This window comes from Budorcas taxicolor, chromosome 24 (genome assembly GCF_023091745.1).
Source record: "Budorcas taxicolor isolate Tak-1 chromosome 24, Takin1.1, whole genome shotgun sequence".
NCBI classification, from domain to species: domain Eukaryota; kingdom Metazoa; phylum Chordata; class Mammalia; order Artiodactyla; family Bovidae; genus Budorcas; species Budorcas taxicolor.
Window position 1 is genome coordinate 18982189 of NC_068933.1, and position 19523 is coordinate 19001711.

Here is a 19523-nt window from a genome sequence, read left to right on the forward strand (position 1 = left end):
GAAGGCTTTCCATAGTTCAGGATGGGGTTGGCAAAGATCAGGATTAGAATGGAGGCAGTAATAATAGAAAAAGTGCAAGGGATTTAAGACACATTTGGAAGACAGAACAGACTGACTGGTGCAGCCCATTAAAGAAGAGTCCAAAATGACTTCATGAATTGTCCTGTTATTATCACTGGGATTGCCAGAGGTTGGAAGATACCGATGACTTCTGGGCATTGTTTTCTTAATGTGGACTATTTTTTAAAGTTTTTATTGAATGTATTACAATATTGTTTCTGTTTTATGTTTTGGTGTTTTGGCTGAGAAGCATGTGGGATCTTAGCTTCCCAACAGGGATTGAACATGTACCCCCTACGTTGGAAGGCAAAGTCTTAAACCACTGGACCACCAGGGAGATCCCAGCTTCTGGGCATTGAGGCAGGTTGAGTGCAGTAGAGTTGGGGGAATGTCCATATGGGTACAGTCAACCCTTGGTATCTGCGAGGTTGGTTCCTGGACAGTCCTCCCCCCGTGCACCCCCCGACAACAGATGCCAGAATCCATGGACACCCAGGTCCCTCATATAAAATGATGTAGTACAGCTGGTCCTCGGTACTCACAGGTTCCACATCAGGGATCCAACCAACCTCGGATTTCAACTGTACTGAAACTACTTGCTCCCACGTCCCCTTTAATAAGCAAAAAGATTGCCTGGTAGATACTTGTGATAGGATGTGAAAATTTTCACAAAATTATCCCTGGAAATTTTATACCAACTTAATTTTGTAGTATAGATATTTTTATTCATCTCCCCATTTCATCCATCTTGATTTCCCTCAAACTATGATTTCTACATCATGAAACTCATTCAGTTCAGTCGCTCAGTTGTGTCCGACTCCTTGCGACCCCATGAATCGCAGCACGCCAGGCCTCCCTGTCTAACACCAACTCCCGGAGTTCACTCAAACTCATGTCCATCGAGTTGGTGATGCCATCCAGCCCTCTCATCCTCTGTCGTCCCCTTCTCCTCCTGCCCCCAATCCCTCCCAGCATCAGAGTCTTTTCCAAGGAGTCAACTCTTCACATGAGGTGGCCAAAGTACTGGAGCTTAAGCTTTAGCATCATTCCTTCCAAAGAAATCCCAGGGCTGATCTCCTTCAGGATGGACTGGTTGGATCTCCTTGCAGTCCAAGGGACTCTCAAGAGTCTTCTCCAACACCACAGTTCAAAAGCATCAGTTCTTCGGTGCTCAGCTTTCTTCACAGTCCAACTCTCACATCCATACATGACCACTGGAAAAACCATAGCCTTGACTAAATCGACCTTTGTTGTTCACTAAAAAACCTTGGATTCATTGAATTGTGTTTTCAGAACAACCTAATACTGCATTTTAAAAATCAAGCACTTAGAATACCATTAAGGCCAAAATGTACTTAAATTCCAGTCACCGTTAAATGTCCACAACAGTGCTAGTGTGTGGTTAACTTCCCTACCTTTTTAGTGAGAAACAACTACACAGTAAAAAACAAAACAAAACAAAACAAAAATCATAAAATAGATCTGATCGCCAACTCTCAAATCAGCAGGTCACACTTCTTAAAATGCCAGTGCACCATGCTGTAAGCATTCAAGCTAATTTTTCTGGGAAAAAGCATTCATTTTACAATGTCATGTTAAATTCTAAGTCACAACACACGCCATTCCTCTCCTCTTTCATAACTCAGCACAAAGGTTTTGAAGAACAAATTTCCTTTTTCTATTAGCAAGAATAACCATCTAATGACCTCAATTAGAGAGGGAAATAAAAAAGGAGCACACATCTAAAAATAACTCCATTATCCACTGCAGAGGAGCTTGGTTTTTCTTTCCACTGGACCAGCTGATATTTAAGTAAGTGGCAATCGATCAGCCTAAGGTCTGGCTCTGCTTTCTCATAAATGAAGGGCTGTGGCTTTAAGTAACCGCGGGCTGCCGGTGCCAAAGGCAGAAGCTGCAGCATCAGCTCCTGGGAGGAGAGGCGGCCGAAGCACACACGCCAACCTGCAGGACGTGAGTAAGGCCGGGCAAGGACCAATGGCGCTCCTCCTGGCGGAGCTTTGAATGTAGACGGACCGGCCCGGTGGGTGGCGTGGCCACCTGTGCGCTCCTCGGCCGGCGCTGGGGGGTGGGGGGAGTTGGAGACAGAAGCTGGAAAATGGGCTGCTCCGGCAGCAAAATGTGCCTGTATCCTCCATGTGCGGCAACAAGGGTAATTCGGATTTGTTTCTAGCGGTTTTCTGGAAGAATGTCAGGGAGGCAGGCAGAGGTTGTCTGATCTTAGCAGGGGGAAATGCTCTGAATGACAAGCAACTCTTCCCCTGCAAAGGCCGGTCCCGTGATCTCGGTCTGCAGCGCGGACATCTAGCCTTGGCAAGGCAGCGGAGCTGGGTCCTGGGCGGTCCCAGCGGGGGCATTTCCAGAGAGCTGTGAATTTTGCCTTCTCCTTCCTTAACGCGCTGGTGGGAGGGAGTCTGCCTGTGAAGAAACTGTATCTCATTGCCGTATTCGTACAAGGATGTGTGTCTGTGTGCTTGCTATGAGTTGCTGGTAACTTGAAAACTGTTCTTTTTTGCAAGACTGATCATTGCTTTTTTTTTTTTGGATTCTGAAAGAGCAACCTGGTTTTCTTTGACATCTTTCTCTAACATCTTAGAGAGCCGATTGGATATAGCATCATTCTTAGAAAATAATGTTGAGCAGAGTAAAATTAATTTCATTGTGTCTTTAAAGGGTTATTGTTATTATTATTTTGACCAGAGGTTTATAACAGACTTGTGTGTCTTCCTTTTAGAAGTAAAGTACTGCCGTCCTCCTAAGGAAAGTTTTGTATTTGCAAATATAGGACGAAGTGCATGAAGTACATATGTTTAGAACATTAAATATTTATCTTTCACTGATGAAGCCTTCATTGCCCTTGGAGGAGGAGAGTGCATTACGTCTGAAGTACAGTATGCATCAGCAGAAAGGTTCTGGGATTGGCAATGAAGCGTGGCTCAAAGTCAATATTTTTAAAATGGGCCATTCAGTGTGGAACCTGAAAAAATACAGACTTTTTTGCGATGTGAATTTCCTTAACAACTAAGGGACATCTGTGTTTTTTTAACAACACGAACTGTTTAGCCTAAATGATTCATATCTTCGCTTCTCAATTGTGAGTCTCGTTTTCCTGGTGATAACGGGTGTGTGTGCTTTACTGAAAAGGGACCCTCTTGAAAACATTAGTAACTTGATGTGTGTTTTCCACAGCGAGAGGAAGCACTGAAACAAAACAAAACCCTATCTCAAGAACTTGTCAACCTCCGGGGAGAGCTAGGTAAGAGCTTTTGTTTTTTCTTTAAAGTTCCAGGGTTGAGGGAGAAGTCAGCCAAGTTGGTTTTCTTCTCTGCATGGTTCCTGGAGTCACACCCTGGCTGTGTTAGCCCCTCACTCTGGTGTCTTTGCAAACACTTCCTCCTATCGATGTTTCTGTTGAATCTTGGCAGCTCGACCTCACGTTCACAGAATTCCGGGCACTGATCTGACTAAGCCAAGCAGAGTTTCTGATGACCAAACCATTTCTCGTCCAGAAAAGAGGGGCAGACTGGTTTTTGTAATTGTGTGAATTCCTGTTAAATAATTCCATCAGGTTTTGTTTATTTTATCTTTTTTTCCTGAACTATTTTTCATGATAAAGAGTGGTGAGACAGTTCCCTCTCCCATAGCAGTAATTGTATCTTACTTCTTGGGGGTGGTCTGTGAGGAGAGAGCATGATGTTGTTAGAAGGTACATCCTGGGCTAATCTTCCCATTGGACCCAGTTCCACCGGGCGCCAGGTGCCTCTCAGGTCTGCGGCACTCGCCATCGCCCGGGGTGTCCCCGTGCCCAGGCCGAAATGTCTTCTAGTTCTTTTCTGGAAGAGTCCTGGGTTCGCGAGACAGAGGCAGTACTGCCTCTCCTTCCTGAGCCCGCGGGCTGGAGTGGGCTGGCTGCCACGCGAACCCCGTCCTCTGCAGCTCTACACAGTCTGCTGGCGGCAGTCACTTCAGACTTTGCTGGAATCTTTCACTGAAAGACTGTATTCCTGGCCCTGTGCGGTTTTCCGTGTGTGTGTGTGTGTGTGTGTGTGTAGGTACATGTATAAATAATGCAAAGGCAACGGCCAGCAATGAAAACGGCATTCAGTCTAGTTCCGGGAGAGATGGCTCCTTTTTCTGTGGACAGCATCAGAGTTTAAACAGTGTCAATATAATTTGCTGGCACTTGAACACACTTAAGTTCGCCCCCACCCCGCCTTCCCACCACACCCGGTCAAAGAGCAAGGAGCCGTGAACTTGGGGTGAAGCCTTGCCTCTGTATCCCTCTTCTTCTTTCACCTCCCGATGCAGAGCAGCGCCAGACCCCTGGCTCACCCTGATGCCTAGCCCGGGGCATCATTTTCTCCTGACCTTAGGAAGAAGGACTGTTTATGGAAGAGTAATTGTAAGACATATGGGACTTCGGGACCCCAAAGAGTTGAGAGTTCTAGGAAAACAGTTCAAGGAAACCTCAGATAAGAAACAAGCCAGCTCTCAGAGACGCTTGAGGCTCTCTGCCAGGTCACTGAATGTGACTGCTGCCCTTTTGATTATCCAAACGACCAACTTAACTTGCTTTTTTCTGTGCCTTAAATCATGTAATGGATATAGGGTCAGCAGATAAAGAAAGAGGCCTTTTGTGTGCATTTCAGGGTTCGCTCTCACCCGGTAGAGGTGGAGAGGAGCCTCCCTGGGGGTTCACGTTTCAGCCTCCTCCTGCAAGATGAGGCAGACACGCCGAAGGAACACTGTTCTCATTCAGTCAGTTTGAATGGGGGAATCCTCTTTTCACCTTTCAGTGGATGGCACGATCCCGTGATCCCAGTGGACCCAGGTACTCAGCACCTCCAGTTAGTCACTTAGCCCGACAGGAAGTAGCTGTGGCCGTTGGCACCCACTCTCCATCTGTGATAAGGACACCGTGCCCGCATGTGGCTTTCCTGCTGCTCTTGGAGGGTCGGGAGGCGTGGTTGGCCGGTCCATATCATCCAGTCACCCAAGGCTGGCCTCTCAGGAAGTGTGGCAATACTAATGGTGAATCAGATCGAATGGCTCAAGTACCAGTGCAGAGCGTCTGGGGGAGGGTTTTGGTTCCATGAGAGGAGGAGAGAGAAGCCTGTAATCTTCCTTCTGATGAAAGAGTCCAGGAAGACTGCTCTTGAGGCTGCCAGTTTAACTGATGGCAGCATGAGCTGCAAGAGAAAGAAGTTAACATAGCAAAGTTTACCGCTCAGTTTTAACATGTCGGTTCAGTTCAGTTCAGTCGCTCAGTCGTGGCTGACTCTTTGCGACCCCATGAACTGCAGCACATCAGGCCTCCCTGTCCATCACCAACTGCTGGAGTCTACCCAAACGCATGTCCATTGAGTCGGTGATGCCATCCAACCATCTCATCCTCTGTCATCCCCTTCTCCTCCTGCCCTCAATCTTTCCCAACATTGGGGTCTTTTCAAATGAGTCAGGTCTTCGCATCAGGTGGCCAGAGTACTGGAGTTTCAGCTTCAACATCAGTCCTTCCAATGAACACCCAGGACTGATCTCCTGGTTGGATCTCCTTGCAGTCCCAGGGACTCTCAAGAGTCTTCTCCAACACCATAGTTCAAAAGCATCAATTCTTCAGTGTTCAGCTTTCTTTACAGTCCAACTCTCACATCCATACATAACTACTGGAAAAACCATAACCTTGACTAGACAGACCTTTGTTGACAAAGTAATGTCTCTGCTTTTTAATATGCTGTCTAGGTTGGTCATAACTTTCCTTCCACAGAGTAAGAGTCTTTTAATTTCATGACTGCAGTCACCATCTGCAGTGATTTTGGAGCCCCCCAAAATAAAGTCTGACACTGTTTCCACTGTTTCCCCATCTGTTTGACATGAAGTGATGGGACCAGATGCCATGATCTTTGTTTTCTAAATGTTGAGCTTTAAGTCAACTTTTTCACTCTTCTCTTTCACTTGCATCAAGAGGCTTTTTAGTTCCTCTTCACTTTCTGCCATAAGGGTGGTGTCTTCTGCATATCTGAGGTGATTGATATTTCTCCTGGCAATCTTGATTCCAGCTTGTGCTTCTTCCAGCCCAGTGTTTCTCATGATGTACTCTGCATAGAAGTTAAATAAGCAGGGTGACAATATACAGTCTTGACATACTCCTTTTCCTATTTGGAACCAGTCTATTGTTCCATGTCCAGTTCTAACTGTTGCTTCCTGACCTGCATATAGGTTTGTCAAGAGGCAGGTCAGGTGGTCTGGTATTCCCATCTCCTTCAGAACTTTCCACAGTTTATTGTGATCCACACAATCAAAGGCTTTGCCATAGTCAATAAAGCAGAAATAGATGTTTTTCTGGAACTCTCTTGCTTTTTCGATGATCCAGCAGATGTCAGCAATTTTATCTCTGGTTCCTCTGCCTTTTCTAAAACCAGCTTGAACATCTGGAAGTTCACCGTTCACGTACTGCTGAAGCCTGGCTTGCAGAATTTTGAGCATTAACACGTCAGTGGTGTAAAGTGGCTAGACTTGTGGGCATACTCTCCACGTTCAGATCTTTGGTAGCTGGATGACCTCGGGTAGGGGAGACATAGCCCACGTCCTCTGTCCCGATTTCTTTTTCTGTAGAATGGTAGTAACCTTGTCTGCCTTTTTTATGGTGGCTGCGAGGACTGTATGAGGTGACTTGTTGCAGAGTCACTACCACCAAGTGTTATGGAAAAATCTGAATGAACTTCTTGGCCAACCCAATAAATAGTGAGATGTGTGCAGTTGACGGCTGTGTAGTAACCGATTTGCTGTTTTATGAGGGCAGAGACTATACTGCAGACTAACCTATATAACCCCATGGACTGCAGCCCAGCAGGCTCCTCTGTCCATGGGGATTCTCCAGGCAAGAATACTGGAGTGAGTTTCCATGCCCTCCTCCAGGGATTGAACCTGCATCTCCTGCTTTGCAGGCAGATTCTTTACCCACTCAGCCACCTGGGAAGCCCATACTGCAGAAAAGAGTAGTAATTCAGCTAAATATTATTAGAAATCCCTTAGGTCAGGCTATTTTTTTCTCTTGACTTTCAAATGGAAAAATGAGATGTGATGGATCTCTTCCCAATACAAGTGCTTGGGATACACTTTGCCATTTTGCGTCCTGGTCTTCATATGCTCATGACAATGGATCTTCTAAGTGGACAGAGCCTAATTTCATTCACCCCTTAAATAATGTCATTGTAAGGCTGTTAAGGTCAGCTGTTTTCCTGTCCATTCGCGTGGTTTCATCTACAACCTGTAGGGTGATGACTCAGATTTATTTTTCTAGTCTTCTCCTTCCCAAGCTGCGGATAACATTTTTCCCAGTGAAGAGCTGCCTCTAAAAAAGTCAGTCTATTATAATCAGACTTCCTGACTCCCAGCCCCTCGCTTTGTGAATACTCTGAAATGTCTCCTTGTTCAAACCTCGGTCTGTTCATCACCTTCTTCAGTGGATTGTTATTCACTTACCACCCAAGCTGCCAACTAAGGTCATGATCCTCTTCCTCCATCCTCCACACGATACCCATCTGTGTTCTAAATGTTGTTCAGACTGGCCGTTCCTGACCGTCCTGATTTAAGCCCCATCATTTCTCACCTGCAGAGTATCCCAGTGGTCACCCAGCAGATCACCTTGCCTCCAGGCCTGCTTCTCTCTTCTCCAGATGCTACCAGGACTTGTAATAAGTCTCATGTGTGTCATCTAGCGGACACTTCACAAACATAAGTAGACCCCCATTTGGGTTTGGGGATGAAGTCCAAACATACTAAAGCCAACATGTGTGATGTGGCTGTATGTTTCTGGTGCAGCTTCATGGTGTCTGACCCTCATTCCCCTCTGCACACCTCCTTTTCTCTCCCTGGGTCCCAGCCACAAGCTCATTCACACCTCTTTTGTGCTTTTTTGCGTGGATGCCGAGTCATTTCAGTCATGTCCGACTCTGCGACCCTATGGACTGTAGCCCACCAGGCTCCTCTGTACAAGGGATTCTCCAGGCAAGAATACTGGAGTGGGTTGTCTTGCCTTTCTCAAAGGGTTCTTCCTGACCCAGGGATTGAACCCAAGTCTCTTCACATCTCCAGCATTGGCAGGCAGATTCTTTACCACAAGCGCCACCTGGGAAGCCCTTTTGCTTCTTGGGCACACATCATCCTCTCTGAAAGGCTCTTTTCTGTCTTCCCACTATCTCTCTATTTTTTGTCCCCAGACTCTTCCTTCTCATTACTTATTTTTAAAGTCCCAGCTAAAATATTTTGTCTTCAATTGTGTTTCACCCAAATCTTTCAAACACGTGAATTGCATCTCCTACTATACTCTTCATACTGTTCATGGGGTTCTCAAGGCAGAAATACTGAAGTGGTTTGGCATTCCCTTCTCCAGTGGACCATGCTTTGTCAGAACTCTCCACCATGACCCGTCCTTCTTGGGTGGCCCTACACAGCATGGCTCATAGTTTCATTGAGTTACACAAGGCTGTGGTCCATGTGATCAGACTGGTTAGTCTTCTGTGATGGTGGCTTTCACTCTGTCTGCCCTCTGATGGAGAAGGATAAGAGGCCTTGGAAGCTTCCTGATGGGAGAGACTGACTGAGGGGAATACTGAGTCTTGTTCTGTTGGGTGGGGCCATGCTCAGTAAATCTTTAATCCAATTTTTTGTTGATGGATGGAGCTGTGTTCCTCCCTACTATTTCAGTTCAGTTCAGTTCAGTTGCTCAGTCATGTCCGACTCTTTGCAACCCCATGAATCACAGCACGCCAGGCCTCCCTGGCCATCACCCACTCCCAGAGTTCACTCAGACTCACGTCCATTGAGTCAGTGATGCCATCCAGCCATCTCATCCTCTGTCGTCCCCTTCTCCCCCTGCCCCCAATCCCTCCCAGCATCAGAGTCTTTTCCAAGGAGTCAACTCTTCGCATGAGGTGGCCAAAGTATTGGAGTTTCAGCTTTAGCATCATTCCTTCCAAAGAAATCCCAGGGCTGATCTCCTTCAGAATGGACTGGTTGGATCTCCTTGCAGTCCCAGGGACTCTCAAGAGTCTTCTCCAACACCACAGTTCAAAAGCATCAATTCTTCGGTGCTCAGCTTTCCCTACTATTTACCTGGGGCCAAACTATGGTGGAGGTAATGTAGATAATGGTGACCTCCCTCAAAAGATCCCATGTATGTACTGCTACAGTCCGTGCCCCCAACCCTGCAGCAGGGCACCGCCGAGCCACGCCTTCACGGGAGACTCCTAGACACCCACAGGCAAGTCTCCGGTGGGGTCACTGTTCCTTTCTCCTGGGTCCTGGTGCACAAGGTTCTGTTGAGCCCTCCAAGAGTCTATTTCCCAGTCCTGTGTAAGTTCTGGCAGCTCTGTGGTGGGGTTAATGGCAACCTCCTCCAAGAGGACTTATGCCACACCCACACCCAGAGCCTCTGTCCCTGCGGCCGACCACTGCCGACCTGGACCTCCACAGGAGACCAAACACATTTCTGTCTCAGTCTCTGTGGGCTCCCTGGGTCCTGGTGCGCGCAAGGTTTGTTTTAGCCCTCTGAGCATCTCTGGCAGGAATGGGGTTTGATTCTAAACGTAAATTCACTCCGCCTACCATCTTGCTGGGGCTTCTCCTTTGTCTTTGGATGTAGAGTATCTCCTCACAGCCGCTCCAGTGTCTACCATCTTACTGGGGTTTTTCTGACCTTGGACATAGGGTATCTCCATATGGCTGGTCCAGCGAAGCGCAGCTGCCACTTCTGACCTTGGACATGGGGTATCTCCTCTCGGCCGCAGCACAGGAGACCCTGGTTCAATTCCTGGGTTGGGAAGATCCGCTAGAGAAGGGATAGGCTACCCACTTCAGTATTCCTGGGCTTCCTGTGGCTCAGATGGTAAAGAAGGAGGTGGAAGTGATGGAATTCCAGCTGAGCTATTTCAAATCATGAAAGATGATGCTGTGAAAGTGTTGCACTCAATATGCCAGCAAATTTGGAAAAGTCAGCACTGGCCACAGGACTGGAAAAGGTCAGTTTTCATTCCAATCCCAAAGAAAGGCAAAGCCAGAGAATGCTCAAACTATCGCACAATTGCACTCATCTCACACACTAGCAAAGTAATGCTCAAAATTCTCCAAGCCAGACTTCAACAATATGTTAACCATGAACTTCCAGATGTTCAAGCTGGTTTTAGAAAAGGCAGAGGAACCAGAGATCAAATTGCCAACATCCACTGGATCATTGAAAATGCAAGAGAGTTGCAGAAAAACATCTATTTCTGCTTTATTGACTATGCCAAAGCCTTTGACTGTGTAGATCACAACAAACTGGAAAATTCTTCAAAAGATGGGAATACCAGACCACCTGACCTGCCTCTTGAAAAACCTGTATGCAGGTCAGAAAGCAACAGTTAGAACTGGACATGGAACAACAGAGTGGTTCCAGATAGGAAAAGGAGTACATCAAGGCTGTATATTGTCACCGTGCTTATTTAACTTATATGCAGAGTATATCATGAGAAACACTGGGCTGGAAGAAGCACAAGCTGGAATCAAGATTGCCAGAAGAAATATGAATAACTTCAAATATGCATATGACACTACCCTTACGGCAGAAAGTGAAAAAGAACTAAAGAACCTCTTAGTGTAAATGAAAGAGCAGAATGAAAAAGTTGGCTTAAAGCTCAACATTCACAAAACAAAGTTCATGGCATCCGGTCCCATCACTTCATGGCAAATAGATGGAGAAACAGTGGAAACAGTGTCAGACTTTATTTTTGGGGGCTCCAAAATCACTGCAGATGGTGACTGCAGCCATGAAATTAAAATATGCTTACTCCTTGGAAGAAAAGTTATGACCAACCTAGACAACATATTAAAAAGCAGAGACATTACTTTGTCAACAAAGTAATGACTAGTAATGTCTAGTCACGGCTATGGTTTTTCCAGTAGTTATGTATGGATGTGAGAGTTGGACTATGAAGAAAACTGAGCACCTAAAATTGATGCTTTTGAACTGTGGTGTTGGAAAAAACTCTTGAGAGTCCCTTGGACTGCAAGGAGATCCAACCAGTCCATCCTAAAGGAGATCAGTCCTGGGTATTCATTGGAAGGACTAATGTTGAAGCTGAAACTCCAATACTTTGGCCACCTGATGTGAAGAGCTGACTCGTTTGAAAAGACCTTGATGCTGGGAAAGATTGAAGGCAGGAGGAGAAGGGGACGATAGAGGATGAGATGGCTGGATGGCATCACCAACTTGATGGACATGAATTTGAGTGAACTCTGGGAGTTGGTGATGGACAGGGAGGCCTGGCATGCTACAGTCGAGTGGGTCGCAAAGAGTTGGACACAACTGAGGAACTGAATTGATGACTGACTATACTCTTCAAGGTACCTCTTAAAAGTATTTATTTGTAGACCACATAGTCTGGAGCTGTGAGCACCTCAAGGGCAAGGCCAGTACGTCCTTCATCTGTGTAGCTCTACCAGCTAGTACCTTGTGCCTGGCACTTAGTACTTCTGATGTTTAGTACATTGACTCAGAGAATGAATGAATGACTTCATTGCTGAGGATGGGAGCTAAGGAAAGTGGGTTTTATCCTTATAATATGCTAATACTTAATGGTTTCTGTATACAGATATCTTCCTATAAACTGTTAAAAATAAGTAATAATGTAAGATGAGCTGTAATTCTCTTGGAAACATTTTACATTATACCTGACAATCTCAGTTAATCAGGTCATTTTGAAAATGTCAGCCCTTGAAATAAATTACAGTTCAATTTAATGGTCTACATAATCCACAGCAAACATTTGGCCTCTGAGCTAGGGAATAAATGTGTCATTCTGATTCTTTCCAGGGTCATGTTGGTGTAATGGGGAGCCATAATTATGATCCTCTGCGGTTCCTATTGTTTTATTAACCTAATGAATCACATTTTTAATCTAAATTAATAAAGGCTAGTTTGTATTTCACAATTATTCTTTAGCCATCAGAAATAATAGCTAACTCACATCTTGTCCTGATTATTTTTATGTCATGATACAAATGAGATTTTAACCCTTAATCCACAGAGATTCCTGGGTTCTCATAACAATGGCATAAAAGACTAGTTGACTTTGCCTTCTGTGTGTAAAAATGATAGGTTTGGCAACATTAATTGAGTGCCTGCTCTTTCCTAACGTCCGTGTTCATCTCTAAATCTACTGGTTTGCATTTTATAGAAAGAAAAAAAGGGAGAAAGAAGAAATTGAGGTTTAACAGTTATGTAACTTTCTTAAGGTCAGTATAAAAAGCAAAGCCCCTGGATAAAACTCAGGAGGATTAGACCACCAAACACCTGTTGATCACAAAAAATATTTGAAATACATTTTCAAATATTTGCAATATTTTTGCAAAAAATATATTGCAACCAAATATTTGAAAGATTGGGAAATCATTGGCTATAAACCACCAGTTTGCATTGGTAATTACTTTTGGAATCTTTTTATGGAAGTCAAGAGTTCAAGAAGTATTATTAGATGAAAAAATCTTGTTATATACTAGGGAGAAGTGACTTGGCTCTGCCTAAAGCACTGTACACATTGTCTAATCAACGCTTGACTATGTCTGTGAACTTGAGTATCCCTCACACCTTTATGGAGTGTGTTAATTCTTTCACTAGTTTTGTGTACAGTTCAGTTCAGTCACTCAGTCGTGTCCGACTCTTTGCGACCCCATGGACTGTAGCATGCCATGGTTCCCTGTCCATCACCAACTCCCGGAGCTTGCTCAAACTCATGTTCATTGAGTCAGTGATGCCATCCAGCCATCTCATCCTCTGTCGTCCCCTTCTCCTCCCGCCTTCAATCTTTCCCAGCATCAGGGTCTTTTCTAGTGAGTCAGCTCTTCACTGACACAGTTTTGTGTACAGTTGTGGTTTAGCAAGGTTGTATATTTAGAATAATTTTAAAACTCTTTGACAGTTAAGTCAGTTTCAGTTCAGTTCAGTTCAGTCACTCAGTCGTGTCCAGCTCTTTGGGACCCCATGAACTGCAGCACGCCAGGCCTCCCTGTCCATCACCAACTCCTGGAGTCTACCCAAACTCATGTCCATTGAGTCGGTGATGCCATCCAACCATCTCATCCTCTGTCGTCCCCTTCTCCTCCTGCCCTCAATCTTTCCCAGCATCAGGGTCTTTTCAAATGAGTCAGCTCTTTGCATCAGGTGGCGAAAATATTGGAGTTTCAGCTTCAGCATCAGTCCTTCCAATGAACACCCAGGACTGATCTCCTTTAGAATGGACTGGTTGGATCTCCTTGCAGTCCAAGGGAATCGCAAGAGTCTTCTCCACTTTAAGTCACTTTAGAGTTGCAGAATTCCAGAAGTAATTTTTGAAGTGGGCTTTAATGAACAGTCTATTAATATATATAGTGAAAACCAACTGTATGCCAAAACAGAATTCCTTTTTTAAAATTTATTTAATTGAATGATAATTACCATATTGTGTTGGTTTCTGCCGTACATCAATATGGATCAGCCATGAGTATACATACGGCTAGTCCCTCGTGAGCCTCCCTCCCACCTCCCACCCCATCGTTTAGATTGTTACAGGGCCCCTGTTTGAGTTCCCTGATCATACTGCAAATTCCCACTGGCTCTCTATTTTACATATGTTAGTATATGGTTCCCTGCTACTCTCCATTCGTCCCACCCTCTCCTTCCTACCCGCCTCCCTGTGTCTGTAAGTCTGTTCCCTATGTCTGCGTCTCCATTGCTGCCCTGCAAAGAGGTTCATCACTACCATCTTTCTAGATTCTGTATATATGCATTAATATACAATTTTGTTTTTCTCTTTCTGACTTACTTCACTCCGTATAATAGGCTCTAGGTTCATCTATCTCATTAGCATTGACTCAGATTCATTCCTTTTTATGGCCGAGTCTTAACTCCACTGTGTATATGTACCACAGCTCCTTTATCCAGTCATCTGTCAGTAGGCATCTAGGTTGCTTCCATGTCCTAGCTATTGTATATAGTGCTGCAGTGAACATTGGGGTGCATGTGTCTTTTTCAAATTTGGTTTCCTGAGGGTTTATGCCCAGTAATGGGATTGTTGCATCAGATGGTGGTTTTATTCCTTGTTTTTTAAGGAATCTCCATACTGTCTTCCATAATGGCTATATCAATATTCATTCCTATCAACAGTACATGAGGGTTCCCTTTTCTCCACACCCTCTCCAGAATTTATTGTTTGTGAATTTGTTTGATGGTGGCCATTCTGACAGATGGGAGGTGATACCTCACTATAGTTTTGATTTGCATTTCTCTAATAATGAGTGATCCAAAACTGAAATCTTTATCTCCCTGAGTTGGTTGAAGATGTAGTGGATTCTGTGTCATACGTGGCTTGCTCTTTTTTTATCCACGTCTGTCTGTCCTGAACTTAGACTTGGCTGGCTGTCTCAGTAAATGAAAGGTTATGTTCTTTCACCTGTAACAATGCACAATATTTACCAAGCATGTCTGTTCTGAAAGCCTCTTGAGTCTTCCTCCTTGTCCTGGCCTTTTTCCTCACTTGTCCTTGTTTAGTTCTGATATGTCCGTTTTTTCCTGATTTAAATCATTTGTCTGGAACAGTGGTTCTCAGACTTCACTGTGTAATAAAATAGGCCAGGTTGAAAAGCAGATTTCCAGTTCTGACTCGGGTGGCTTGGGATGGAGGTGTCCATTTGTGATGGTCATCCCAGTGACTTGATGCAAGTGCTTCCTGGACTACACTCTGACAGCGCACTAGCTTCCAGGATGTTGTTTATTTAATGTAATATATGTGTAAGACTTAAGAGAGCACAGTAAGAGAATAATACCAGAGAGCTCCAACTGAACCGAGTTCATTCTCATATTTAGGCTTTCAAATAATTTGCAGATCAGTAACTTTGACCTGCCCCCTTGAACTTTGACCCCTGAAAATGAATCATCAGGGAGGACAGGCAGAATAGTATCAGACTCACCTAGAGAATCCCAGGAATGAGGGAGCCTGATGGGCTGCCATCTATGGGGTCGCACAGAGTTGGACACGACTGAAGCGACATAGCAGCGGCGGCGGCAGCAGCACCTTTTTATTAACACTTGTATTAATTTATTATTTTATTAGAATAAAAGAACCTTTATTCTTTTGATTGAAGTGTGATTTCCTTAAAGGCTTAACTCACTTGCCTCGGGCCTGAAGCTTGGAACATTTATGCTGGTTATAGTCAGCCAGACTTTTGACTCAGATCCACTTTTCAAGCCTAAAATGTTTTGATTGGTCCATGGAATGTTTGCTAGTGTGATGATGAGAGCATCTGTTTTGCAGCATGTTGTTGGCCAGTGAGACAGTTGAAAAACAGCAGAGCCTTTTCAAACGTTTTATTGGCAGGGAGAGCCCCAGGCTCCATGGAGGCCCAGCTGGCACCCCTCTCTACTAAGATCTATTGACTGGGCCAGACCTTCATCCTGCATGCAAATCAGATTTCATCAGGACTAATCAGTGTGTGGGGGGGAATATTGTTTGTTTGTTTGTTTTACCTACCCTACCTTGCAGACCCTCTTGCTTCCACTAGAGAATTAAGCCCTTTTCCTCTGAGGTGTCCATTGTATGAATGAATGAACTTCTCTTTTAATGCATTTCAAGTTGAGAAAACAGCCACTGCGATCAGGTTCCGTGTTCTGTGCTGCAGGACCTGCATTGAAAAGGGCGGAGTGGGTTGAGTTCTAGACCCAGTCTTGCCACGTCCCTTCCCTCTCTGGTCTAGTAGAGTGAGATTTCAGATAATGCCTGTGTTATTAACTCAAGACATGATTCTATTACCTGAAATAAGTGTGAAAGCGCTTGGTAAAGGATAAACTGAGTTTTAAAGGGAAGGTGGTATTATGTATGGGAGAATGGATTTGATGGTGCAGGCGGTTTGTGAAAAGAAATTCCTAGTAAGGTGTGATTCGTGGACGCCTTTTGAAATCAGTTCTTGTCAATTCATATCATTCCAAGAGCAATCTGAAAGCTCTTTGTTAGCTAATTTTGAAATTTAGAGATAGACCTTTGTCTCTCCCACATAGCTGCCAGATTTCTTGGTCTTGTGAAAAAGCAGTGCCTCTGGGGAGCAAAACCTGGGGCTTTCATGTGTAGATGAACTTTCTGCAGATAGTCTGTGAAGACTCACTCTACACAGTAGGACACTTTCACTCTGTCCTCACCAGACTCTAAGGTTAGCACAGCAGGGGGTATTTAGTACTACCTGGCATGTCAGGGAACCAATCTGCAGAAAACTGGACATGCCAGTTGTTGATGGGGTAGGTCCCTGCCCTTCTGTAGTTCTGTGGACACCAGCCTCTCCACTAAGTAGCATTTTACTTTTTAAAAAGGGCTACTTGGTAATCTCCAATTTTAAGCAGATCAAACCCTAGTTTAAGAGAGTTACCATCATTGTCACATGTCCTAGAAGGGTATCATGAGCAGATTTCCCTTCAAAGAATGATGCAATGAAATAATCGTGCTACTATAACAGAAGGCCATGTCCCCATTGATGGTGCTGGGACTGGGGTACAGGGAAGTAGGTTAAGATCAACATTTCTCTTCTTTTTATACACAAGTGGTAGCGTATTATACATTCTGTTCTACACCTTGTTTTCTGCTTTGCATTTCTTAAAGATCAGTACACAACAAACTTCCTCAGTCCTTTTTTAAACAGCTGTGAAATAATTTTATTTTTGAACATTAGTCCATTATATTATAATGGAATAATTAATTCAACCAATTTCTTCATGGTGGTCATTCGGTTATTTGTAAAGAGCCTCGTATGTCCCTCATTTCATAGGTGTGGGAGTATATCAGTAAAATAAATTCTTATTACTGCAATTTCTGGGTCAGAGGAATATGTAGAAAACAATGTCAGACAAGCCCAAACTGAGGGACATTCTGTAAAATGCCTGACTCTTCAAACTTGTCAAGATGATGAAAGGCAGGGAAAGACACATTCACAGACTGGAGAATATGGAGATGGGACGGGTAAATGCAGTGTGCTGTCTGGGGTTGGAGCCTGGAACAGAAAGAAAAGGACGCAGCTTGGAGTTTAGTTAATAATCGTGTGCCGGGGTTGGTTTCTTGTGTTAGTCACTCAGTTGTGTGTGACTCTTTGGACTGTAGCCTGCGAGGCTCCTCTGTCCCTGGAATTCTCCAGGCAAGAATACTGGAGTGGGTTGCCCTTTCCTTCTCCCGGGGATCTTCCCGATCCAGGGGTGGAAACTGGGTCTCCTGCATTGCAGGCAGATTCTTTACCATCTGAGCCACCAGGTTAGTTTTGACCAATGTCCTGTCATAATATATGACATCAGCATTAGGGGAAACAGGGAGAGAGGTCTCTGGGAACTATTCTATCCATGCAGGTTCTCTGAACATCTAAAATTATTCTACAAATGTTCATTCTTAGAAACAGGGGCATTAGTGGAAAAACTGGTGAAATCAGAATAAAGTCTGTAGCAGAGTTAACAGTAATTGCTCCGATGTTAAAACCTTACATTTGATGAATGTCCCGTATTTAATAAGATGAAAACATCTGGGGAAGTGAGGTGAGGGGTATACAGGAACTCTTGGTACTGTTTGTACCTTTTGTATCAATCTAAAATTATTCCACAGTTATCAGGTTTTTTTTTTTTTTTTTTTTTAAAAACACATCTGTCCTGAGAAATGTGTGCTGTTCAAGAAACGAGTAGAAGGTGCCAGAAATAAAAGCAGGCGAGGTAGCCAGAGAGAGACCTGGAGGAGGCAGGAAAGGCTGGATCAAGCATCTCCTGTCCCTGCTGGGTGGGGCAGAGAGGGGAACTTGGCTCAGGGAAGGGGCGGCAGCCATAGCAGTCCTGCTGGAAAGCATCTAGAGAAGGTGTGGCACACGGCCAGAGGGTGATGTCATCTCGCTTTCCTGTTCTTTCTGTCACGGTATCTACGGGGCATCATGAAACTGTGCGATCTTCCGAGTGACCCTACCTCCGCCTCAGTTTTCTTTTCTGTTTTTCTCTTTCATATTTTATACCCAATTTAGATAAAATTACCCAAAAGTTGGGGAAATTCTATGGCATATAATGTCAAGAACAGTCATATCAGAAAGTGAACTTCTAAAGTGGGTATACACCCTATCTGTGGAGGTGTGGGGGTGTGTGTTTCTATCTATCTTCTTTCAATACTAGACAAGCAGGGCTACTTTATCACATTCTGTCAAAGCCCCCCCAACCCCCCTCCCCGCCCCTGCCAGAGTGTCTGTCTTTGAGGACTCTTCAAACCCACTTGAACTGGTGGACTTTTGCAATGCTAGTAACATTTGTTGTATGCCTACTCTAGTTAGGCATCCGGCCAGGTGCTCCCACATATATTTTATTTAATTGTGCAAGGAACACACGAATATTATCTCCATCTTAAAAATAAGGAAATTCAGGCTTAGAAGGTTTGTTTTGCGCAAATCACACAGGAGCTAAGCAGTATGGCTGAGATAAGTATTTTACTCTCATCTATTAAGACATCTTATTTGTGTTCCTGAGAATTAAAATATTTCCAGTTGTTGCAAGATGAAGCCTTCTGCTCAGATACAAAAACTAAGAAAACCTCTGTATCATTTCAAAAGAATACTAACAATTTAGGGCCATGGTTGTGTAATGTTTTTCTCTGTAAACAGTACATTCATCAGTCACCAAAGGGCAATTGGCCTCCATGAGATGGAAATAATACAAGCCTGACCTCTTCCTCTTAGATAAGGCCTCCAGGACCAATTAGGTAACAGCTGGACTTCACCCCTTGGGGTAAACAGCTGAAGGACCATGAGGAAACCAGCTCTGTTGTCAAAGGTATTTCTGGCATTGTGCCTTTTCTAGATGGCATCCAGATAATTGAAAAGGAGAGATTTCAAGCTTTTCACCATTTCTGAAAAATTTTTCCCTTGCCCAGTTTTCCACGTGTTAAACTGTCAGGGGAGTGTCTCTCTGTTTTTCCTGTCCTGTCATTGGCCTTGGGTTCTTCTCTGGCCTGCTTCATCTCAGGTTGAAAATGTCAACTTCCAGCTTGTAATGTGGCTACATGCTCTAGGGCCCATCTTGTCAATGAGTTAGTTTCTTTCTTTGTTTCTTGATGCTGAGGAATTTGTTTCTCATTTTAAGGAGTAGATTGCTGCAGGGGCTTTCTCATTTTACCAGCATGTGCAGGATTTCTCTACAGGCAGTGGTCTCATTGGTGCCCTTCATCATACACATGCTTTTAAAACTCACCTAATAGAATGATTATAACCGAGAGGACAATGTGTTAGTCACTCAGCTGTGTCCGACTCTTTGTGACCCCATGGACTATAGCCTGCCAGGGTCCTATGTCCATGGAATTCTCTAGACAAGAATACTGCAGTGGGTTGCTGTTCCCTTCTCCATGGGATCTTCCAGACCCAGGGATCAAACGCGGGTT

The 19523-nt window shown here is 44.4% G+C and overlaps 1 protein-coding gene across 2 annotated transcripts in view; it reads left to right on the forward strand.

The window, feature by feature from the left end:
* MTUS1 (microtubule associated scaffold protein 1) overlaps positions 1-19523 on the forward strand; it is a 157839-nt gene that overhangs the window by 119890 nt on the left and 18426 nt on the right. For both annotated transcript variants that reach the window (XM_052661294.1, XM_052661295.1), the window contains one exon: positions 3268-3334. In XM_052661294.1, the coding sequence (XP_052517254.1) occupies positions 3268-3334 (67 nt within the window). The remainder of the gene's footprint in view (positions 1-3267; positions 3335-19523) is intronic.